General features: G+C 37.6%; 1 protein-coding gene across 1 annotated transcript; it reads right to left on the reverse strand.

Annotated features, from left to right (window-relative positions):
• Positions 1-1,165: 1,165 nt before the first annotated feature.
• On the reverse strand, positions 1,166-10,260 carry gorasp1a (golgi reassembly stacking protein 1a). Its single transcript, XM_030161397.1, has 9 exons — positions 10,115-10,260; positions 9,089-9,169; positions 8,774-8,977; positions 8,612-8,698; positions 6,847-6,977; positions 6,503-6,635; positions 5,498-5,606; positions 3,310-3,453; positions 1,166-1,874 (listed from the first exon to the last, which is right to left on the reverse strand). The coding sequence occupies exons 1-9, from the start codon at positions 10,175-10,177 to the stop codon at positions 1,396-1,398; spliced, it is 1,431 nt and encodes a 476-aa protein (XP_030017257.1). The 5' UTR covers positions 10,178-10,260; the 3' UTR covers positions 1,166-1,395.
• Between the last annotated feature and the right edge of the window lie 212 nt (positions 10,261-10,472).

The following is a 10,472-nucleotide window of genomic DNA, read 5'->3' on the forward strand; positions in this document are numbered from 1 at the left end:
CTAAGATGAGAGACGAAACGTTTTAAAGAACAAAACCAGTCCAGTTCAACTTTGAGGAAGCATCTCATTGGATTTACTAGGAAGACTAGTTTTTTATTTTGTGAGCTAGCGCTGGTTTACTTCATTTTAAACCTTGTTCTTCTACGTCTGACCCTCCTTTTAGACTACATTAATCTGCGTTGGTGTGACCCAGTCAGTGTTCTCTACAACAGGGCATCATTTCCCTTCTCACCTGTGATTCCTTTTATAGCAGGGGTGTCAAACTCATGTTAGTTCAGGGGCCACATACAGCTAAATGTGATCTCAAGTGGGGTGGACCAGTAAAATAATAACCTATAAATAATTATCTAAATTTTTCTTTTGTTTGAGTGAAAATGTGAAAAACCCAAACAACCATGTACAACCTGAAATATCATCTTTCTTTTTTTTTTTTTAATTCGTGCAATTTCAACAATATTATGTCTTAGCTTATTAACAGTTTATAGATCACAGTGGATCAACAAATGCAGAAAACATTTATTAACAGGGGTTATATTGCTAAAAATGCACATATTAAGACATTTCATGGTGCTCATATTTGTTCAAATTATTCACATTTTATTGTGATGGGATAGTTTTTAAATAGAAATATTCTCGTTATGTAATTTCACTTTTTTCACATTAAACCAAGGAGAAAATTTGGAGTTATTATTTATAAGGTATTATGCTATTATTTTACTTCATATCACATTGAGTTGTATGCAGGGTTCCAACAGGCTTCTACAAGTTGAATTTAACACTTTTTAAGACCTTTTTAAGACTACTTAGAACAGAATTTAATGCCCATTTCACAGCTATACTGGCCAAAAATTAGTATTTAGGAAAATAGATTTATTCACGCCACCGCCTTGATTCCCATCGTTCTGAATCATTTCTCGCTGAGAGTTTCAAAGTTAGCGATAACTGGTTCTTAATTTCAATATAAACTGTTGAGTTGGAGCGGGTGGAACTAAGTAGAATAACGTTACTTTCTTTGCATTTTGGACACATTTAAACACAACACTGCAAACAAGTTTATGGCAACATAACTTAAGACCTACCATATCAAATTGAATACCTTTTAAAGACTTTTTTAAGGTATTAAATGCAGATTTGTAAATTCAAGACTGTTAAGACCCCACAGGAACCCTGTGTATGCGGCCCCTGAACACCATTGATTATTTATATTTTCATTGTAATTTTCATTGCAATTTTTGCTCTTTGTAAATTCATCCTGTGGGCCAGAGTGGTCCATTTAGTGGCCAGTTTTAGCCCATGGGCCTTATGTTTGACACCCCTGCTTTATAGTGTTTCTTTAAAAATCTCCAGTGATTGTCGGTGTCACTTGTGTTACTTCCCGTATGGTTTGACATCAGCTTACTCCAGGTGCTCCTCCTCGTCCTCCTCTTCATCGTCATGGTGTTCCTGCTCACAGAAGTGTGAAGGAGCCATGTGTAGAGGCTCTGCAGACTCTTCTACCAGGCTGGAAATGTGAGGTTCCTCTGCATCTACCACAGCCTGAGCAGCAGAGTCATCAGCCACGGACTGATCACCGGCGGGAGACGGGATGAGATCGACCGGAGTCAGAGGGGGCGGATCTTCGGTCTGAACAGGGGTCACAACGCCAGGGTCTGGAGATTCTACTGGAAGAGACGACTCTTCCGTAGGTGGGATTTCGCTGGACTCTGGTAGGTCTGTGGACTCGGAGAGCAGGACAGACGGCTCCGCTGACGGGATGCCTGAGTCGGTGAAAGCGAGCGCAGAGGAGACGTCCATTGCTGCCCGGGAGTCTAGATCCGGGGCCTCGGTCTGGTTTTCTGCTGGCGATGAGATTTGTACACTGTTGTCCAGCTCCTCTGCACAACAGGAAGATCATCATTAACAAAACCTGACTAAATTAGGTTAGATTATGTTTATTGATACCACAACAGGGAAATTCACTGGTCAAGGCAGCAAAAGGATAAAGAGTAAGAACGTGCAGCTTAAGGTAGAGCAAAAAAACTATACAAAAAATAATATTACCAGTAATACGTAATAAAACTATAGGCTATATAAATATTTAAATAAGAAGACCAAAATAATTGTGCAAAAACCCATGGCAGATTCAAGTATTAAATCAGTAAATCTAGGTCTTAGTTATCCTCCAAAGACCCAGGAAATGTCAGCAAAGTATAAGCTTTTGTTTTTTATTAAATAAGTGCCTATACTGGAAACATCATAATGCAACAGTTTTTTCAGATGCAGTTTTTAAAATTTTTATGGAATGTACTTTGTGGTGAACAGTTTTCTGTTTTGTTTTTTTTTTTTGTATAAAGTTGTGAAACTCTTGTCCACAAATGTGGACAGAAAACCCATAGCTGGGTCTTAGGAGGTTAAATATTTTACTGACTTGTATAATGCAGGGAAATATGCAATTTATTAACTACTAATGTTATATCACCATTAACATTTTAGGATGTTTGTTTTTATTTCACTAGAATGAAATGATAAATTATAAATATGTTTCTAAATGTGATGTGACTGCAACTGTCACATCACATTTTATTGCTGTATGGAAGCTATTTTATAGAGTCCCGTCTTAGTTAAATGTTCTAAGTGGCAAAGTTCACAGTTCGAGTTAGAGATTTCACTGCAAAAGGTAATAACAAAACTGGTGAATCTGCAAAATCATGGGTTTTTGTTTTGACTGAACTCCAACACCAGAAAATACAACATTTAAGTAAAACAAAAATAAGTAATAGAAAATGTATTGTCAAAGTATTAGAAAAATATATTACAATCATAGCGAAAGTTCTTTAGTTTGTCTTGGTCAGTTTATTTGATACATCGACCTGTAATTTTTCCAGTTTTTATTTTTCTACCAGCAGATGGCAGCAGGTAACATGTCTGTGATACTAATACATCCTGACTGGTTTCTTTGAGAATAACTCTTAGAAAAGCACGAGTGATTTGTAAAAGTAAGGGATAAAATAAAGTCCATCAAACATTTTTGAAGAGGAAATGTCCAAAAAATCTAAAAGTGTGTTTGAGCAGCTTACAGTGATGACGTAATGCAGAACGGTCCTAAGTGAATAATTTTCATAATAATGAGTTTTTGTTGAGTTTCTATTTGCTTATAACTTCATTGTTTCCTGAAAAAAATTTAAACTAAACTATTATGAAACTGACAAGAAGTGAAATCAGTGTAAAAACTAATACATAACAGGTGACCCAATAAATGAGCAGGTGTGAGTCTCCATCTCATGTTCTAATCTCCACATAAAAGCTGATGGATGACGGTTTCCTACTCACCCACACCAGACAGATCACTGTCCTTCTCTTCGTGCATGGCCAGTGAAGTGTTGGTCATGTCGATGGAGGACATGGACAGATCCAGTCTATCCATTAAATCCACGGGGTCAGGGTTCATCACGACCACATCGCGATCAGAGAAACCTGAGAAAACAAAACGGAGCTAATAAATCACACCTGACCTGAATGAAGTAGGTTTTTCATGCACTTGTAGTTTCATTTTACTATTATTGGGTTTTAGATATTTTACTTCCCTATAATATAAATTTTCTCAGTGTGAAGTTTCCATAAACTACACGTTAGCAAGTCACGTATCTACTTCAAACCAGATAAACTGTCACACAAACAGAGTAAAGAGTAAGTAAAGCTTCAGTATGAAGTCTTGCTGAAAAAAAAAAAGTATAATTAACCAAAACTCTGCCCTAAATTTCACAGTAACATCCTGTATCGATGCTGATGTTGGTTCAGAGGATATTCAAATCAGGGATGTTATTGTGCAAACCTGTGGTCTAGTAAACATTAGACTAGTTTTCATTATTTAATCTGAAGCTACATCCAAAACTAAGCATTTTTTGAAAAAAATTCTGGTTCACTTAATGCTAAGTTGACGGAAGTTGTTCTGGTTAGGAGTAGTGATGATGAGTTATATTACAGCTAGGGCTGTCAAACGATTAAAATTCAATTAATCGCGATTAAGTATTATTCATTTTTAATCTATATTAATCACATTTCATTTTGCATGAGCAAACAGACTCAAGAAAGGGAATATATATGCACTTAACATGTTTATTAAAAACCTTCAACAGTTTCAACAAAACGACTGTAAACAACTGTTCCATCTTGGGTTTTTTATCCTCATATTTCCATCCAGAGGGCCAACGTGCTGTTTAGTGTCTTCCACCTTTATGGGTTGGTTCTGTGCCTGTCACTACTGGATCAACTGCCCATTTGCACATGTGCGACACCAACTGTACTTGGACAAACTGCCCAAAATGTGTTGGCAGAGAGGTTCAGAGTCATTGTGCACCACAGATGGGTTAGCTTATGGGGTGGCCATGGCTCAGGAGGTAGAGCGAGTCGTCCAATAACCAAAGGGTTGGTGGCTCGAATCCTGCTCTGTCCTAGTCATGTGCCATTGGTGGTGGTTGGAGGGGCTGTTTGGTGCGAATTAGCAGCCACACTTCTATCAGCCTGCCCCACACTATAGAAATCTAATCCATTATTGTTATTAATTATGTTAAAATTTTTAATCAGATTAATCATGATGATGGATTAATCATTAAGTTTGACAATGGTTATTAATTACAACTGAAAATTATTTGTAAAAAAAGTAATTGACTTTTCAGTCAAGTAATTTCAGCTGATTTTACAGAACTTTAGACAAATTTTACTACGACGTGATTGTAATTTACCCCAACCAACAAACTGAATAGAAAAACTTTTACAGTAATTGTCATTAGTTTTTAAATACATTTTAACCAGGATATTCAGTTTCAAACAACTTTTATACAGTCTGGATCAGTGTGATTCATGTCTTAAGGTTCCTACAGACGCACAGAAACTTATAAGTTTATCATCAGTCACATTATTGCAACATGGATCTAATAAATGAAGGTATGACATGTAAAGAAACAGTGCAATGATAACATTTACTCTCTTAATCTCACCGATGGCGTAAGTCAGTGTACAAAACCAAAATATCACCAGCACACATCATCTACCTGTGCCATGACTATCCAAAACAATGAAGCTGTTAGAAAAATCATGTTCATACATGGAGCAAAACCTTCAAAAATGAGGAAGAGAGGAATGTGCACCTGGTGGTGACCCTGGAAATCAGACCAACTTCATAAGACAATTTTGTTAAGAGTCACAGGTCACGTTGATCAACGTAATCAGAGTCATTTTTTACTGACTTCCTATTGGTTGTTGAGTCGACATGTTGTAGTGACTTCAAATGTGATATAGCCAACCTAAATTTCTGACTCTGTCCAAATATTGTTCTAGAAAGTCTGTGCAATGTAAGACCGCCATAATTTATCTGTGACCAAAGATGTTGCTACATTTTGTCAAGTTTGACCAAACAGTTTCTACCTGTCATCACACAGGTACGGATGAATCCAGAGGCCGGTTAGATAAACAGTTTTACTTGAGTAAATACACTCACATCCAGTGTGTGTGAACTCACCAGGGTCCATGACTCTCTGGATGGGTGGAGGTAGAGGAGCTTCCTGGAGGGTGACCTGCTCCAGGTCTAAGACATCATCACTTTGACTTGAAGGTGCCATCAGCGGTGCCTGAGGACAAACATAGATGTGCTTTATTTTTACTGCAAAGAGGTTAATCTGACCTGATATTAGAAAATCTGCACTTTATACATCACATACAGTCAGCCAAAACAGTTTAACCTTTAACCCCTGACGTGTCTGTGGTGAGCGCTCTGAAGACATGATTTATTTTAAATATTCATAAAAATCCAACCATTTACTCAATAGGAAAAATTGTGAGAGGTGCTGATAGAATAGACCTTGTACTTTCCATAGACATTTGAGCATGCTCAGTGCACCCCCCAGCCCCTGAGAAATGGTGAGTGAGACCGACTCACTATAAAAATAGACAGTTTGAGCTTTTTTCTACACTGTTTTCCTTGTCATTTTTTGTTTTTACTGTTGTTTGCAGTGTTGTGGCGATCTTCCTTTAGTTTTTTTTTACTATGTTTTTACTGAGTTTTGACCATGTAACTAGTTTTTGGAGTTAAACCAGATGTCAAAAAACAGCTGGACTGGTTTGGAAAAAAACAGCCCCACAACAAAAACTACTGGGCCAAAATTCAAATACTTGTTGTTCAGTGTGTTCCAGTTCACAGTTCATGTTCAACATCCTAAATCTCTTATTAATGTACATTCCAAATGTCTTATTTAGTAAAAATCTGTCAAACTTCAATTCCTCTCTTTGTCTTTTTTCTGTTATTCCACCCTTTTGTGACCCTAAAACACACAGTAAAACCAAACCACTGTAGAAAAGAAACACAAGCACATACTCACAGCAGCTTTTATGACACTGAAACAGACGACAATTCACAGTAGTTTCACTAAAATAATGTCTCAGGGGTTTAAGGGTTAAAGATCATCTGTTTTAACATTATATAAATAATCAACAGCAAAATGACTTCACTCATAATATTAGAATGTACCTCTGTGAATCCATGAGTGAGCAGCTCTGGAGGGGGGATCTCTGCAGGAACAGGTGTGGGAGGCTTTGGTGGAATCACATCAGGCTGAATCGGGATTCGGTGCAGGTAGCCATAACCGATCCCACAACCCAAACTGAAACATACATACATATACATGTTTCAGCACCATTTGTAACATCAGCATTATTGACAAGTAAAGTACTGGTAAAAATGCTATGTGTAATGTTGTGTTTTCTGACATGCTGCTGTGTTTTGACCCAGGGCACCACTATACGAGTTTATTTGTTAGTATGCAGTTATGAATTTAGCTTAAAAGTCAAGATGAGGGTGAAATGCAAACATACCTGCCCTCTCCGCCCCACGCTCCATTTGGCGTGACCACCACCTCTCTGCATGAGTCTGTTTGTATGTTATACACCAGCAGCTTCAGGGCCTTCCCTTCATGGGCCTCGATCAATGAGAAGAAGTCTTCAGACTGGAAACGTTCAATAGATTTAGTCATAAATGAATTCAAGTCTCTCAAATGATCATCCCAAACCAAAACAACAGCGATGATACAGGAGGGCAAGATCAAGTGGTGACACATTTCATGTTCAATAGTCTCTGTGTTTAAACTAAATCACTTATCTCCATGTTTAATACATGTATGAACAGGTCTCAGTCAGTACTTTCACATGACACATTACAATTTACAGAAATATAATTTTGGGGTAAATATGCTTAAATTACTGCTGCATGACACGGGGACTCAAAATGAACTTTTTTTGTCTCACTTTACGCAAATATACTAAACATGCTGTTCTCATAAAAAAAATCAAGCCCAGATTAACCATATGGGCAACTGGGCAATTGCCCAGGGGCCCACGACCTCTGAAGGGCCCTGGGTAGCTCGGGCATAACGAAAATATCTGGTTATCTTTTGCTTATAAATGAAACTGTCCGCTGCCCGGAGCCATTGCACTGCACAGAAACCCTGCTCCTGCTGGCTGTGACCGTGAGCTGAGACCCTCTCCTCATTGGTCAGTCCAACAAGCGAATCAGCGGTGACGCAAATCAACGTGCGTGCACTGAGCGGGATGTGAGACGTCAAGAACTACGCAACATACGCGAATCAAAACATTGCAAACATGGAGAAGCAGCTAAGTGGGAGTGCCAAATGAAAATTAAAAAAGGAGGACACTTCCCTCTCTTTCTAATGAGGTGGATCAATTTTAGATTATACTGATGCTAATGTGTTTTGTTTTCATATCATCACATGCAAGTGAGTGGCCTTGACAAGAGGCGATAGTGGTGCACTTGTAGTTCTACGAGCATTTACAAATTTGTACATCAAAATGCATTTGATGATAGTTAGATATTGAAGTATGGGGTATATTTACATATATTCCTGGAACTTATTCTGTATTTTGCCAGATTATTGGGATCCTGGGGTTGTGATGATGGGGCCCTTGAATATTGTTGCCCAGGGTACAATGAAGTGTTAATCTGGCCCTGTAATAAATATATCGTAAATGGAACATAGGGCTTTAGCTATGATGTTAAAATACAATTATGATCAATATTGAATAAAAATGTTAAAATGATAAGTTTTTATGAACACAAGTATGTTGTGACACATGGACAGCAGTTTGTCACTTCGTTCAGTACCAGAATAAAAGACTTTGCTGGAACTAAATCACTACAAATACGCTAATAAACTTTTATTTAACATACTTATTACAACTGAAGTGATATAGACAGCTAATAGCAGAGCATATTTGACAAATTGGATTGTACATAACCTTTCTATGTTCTTGTACTGTCGAATAATTGGTTCCTACAGATTCACAGACTTAATATATCACTTACACAAGCAAGAAAAAATATGATTATTAAAGTTAATAGTGCATTTACATATTTTAGTCCTTTCTAGGTTTCATATTATATTGATTATATCTTTATATCTTTTTTCTACAAGTGACACTGAAATTTTGTGAACAATTCCATAAAATAGAGTCCTTAGGATAAAAAAAAATCAGCCTATTTGAGAAATGATAGGTGAAACTTAAATTTTTACCACTAATGTTCACTTTTGCTCGATCTGGCCCAGTAGATAGAAATAAGCCTTACATCTTGCAACACCTGATCTGCACCGACGATATAGTCACTGTGAGGCTGAAGTCCGGCCAGAGAAGCAGGAGAACTGGGCTCCACATCCTACAGAATAAGAACGTCAGTTACAAAAGCAAGAAAAAACAAATTCACGTCATTAGTAATTGTGTTTTGGCTCACCAGGACGTGCCAGACATTCTCATTGGCTCCTTGGTAGCTGCAGAAGCGAACACTGGCCCCCAGTAGACCCTGTCCACCCCACATACTACTGGGCACCACCTCCAACTCCCGAACCCTTGTGGTTTTTGTGCTGTACACCTCCATCCTCACTGCCCTCTCCATGTTGGCCTTCAGAAGCTCTTTCAGGAGGTCATTCTCCTCATTCTGAGAGCACAAAAACAACCAAAATAAAGCAGGAGGCAGCAGTGGTTTCTGTATGTTTCCTATATGTCTTTGCATTTATTTGATATATTTTGTGATAGGTTGAAATCATACAAGTCTTCTGTTGTCCAGTGACAGAATGAAGTCAAAGAAGGGCTGCAGTCCGGCTTGTTCTGCAGGAGAGTTGGGCTGCACCTGTCAAAAAATAAACAAACAAACAAAAAAAACAACAACACAAACATGAGGTCTCTACATACATTATTGAGATATTAGAAAAGTTTTATCATAACTGCAAAAACAGTCTTTTAGGTCTGATCTGTAAGTCTGATCTTAAAAAATGGTTTTCTTTGGGACACTGAAGTTCAAAAGTATTTAATCTGTATCTAAATGGAAAAGGTACATTTGCTTCTATATGACTTGATCTATGAAAAGGAAAAAAAATTACATGTCAGATCAAATTAAAAAGCATCTGAAAAGCACTCTAATTCATGAAAAAATGTAAGGCTGTATATAATTTCATTTGTATCTGATGATTTGTAATTTGATTCATATTTTTTTTTATTGTTTTTACTTTAGTTTATTATTTCAGTTATATTTTTAATTCTTTTTTTCTTTCCTGTGTATTGTTTATTTCCGGGGAGGTATTCACATAAGCCTTTTCAGGCTTCTATCCTCTCCTGCACAATGATGTTACTTGTTTGAATATTGTTGTTCTTTTTAAAAAAATTTCTGTTGCTATTTTATGATGTGCAAATAAATGTTTTCCAATTGTGCATAAAGGCTAATGAAGCAACTTTTATGTCAAAATTCCTTTAAACCTTGTGCTTAAGTCCATGAATGCCAGTATCTACGAGCGTCTGCACAAGTTACATTAACAAAAACAAAGGCCAATTAAAATCCAACTAAAAAGTCCAGCTGATTAAACCTGTACAACACTTTATTTTAGACTTTGTATGAATAACACAGCAGAAATCTGACTGTGCCCACGTCTATGAAACAGGTAAATAGTGCCACCTCATCGGTGCGACCGGCTGGTGGGCAGTATTAGCCAACTGTTAGCCGAATGTATGTTCAGATAAGCTCTGCCCACGCTGCTGCACAGTTACACTTCGACAGCTACACTATCTTTAGAAGTCTTACGCCGTGCACGTGGTATCCATACGTTCCTCCTTCGGACACATCTGAACTCTGAGACAGGCCCATTTCTTCCAGCAACTGTTAAATATTAATATCATCAGAAAATAACAAGACAGTGAGAATGATCACGGCTGACAGTCCGCGGCCATCTTGTTTTCAGACCGTGGTAATCGAACGTCGCTGCAGTCGAACGCACACCCCATGATAACGCCATGGTAACACCATGGTAACGGACATTAGAACCCGGAAGAAGTAGCACCACCTCCGATCGAACATCTCTGAATTTAAAAAAAAAAAAGTTAATTAATTTATTTTTTTAAACACCTCTGAATTCAAGGCATGTCTGTTAAAATTGTCTCTA

Source organism: Sphaeramia orbicularis, chromosome 17 (genome assembly GCF_902148855.1).
Source record: "Sphaeramia orbicularis chromosome 17, fSphaOr1.1, whole genome shotgun sequence".
Taxonomy (NCBI): domain Eukaryota; kingdom Metazoa; phylum Chordata; class Actinopteri; order Kurtiformes; family Apogonidae; genus Sphaeramia; species Sphaeramia orbicularis.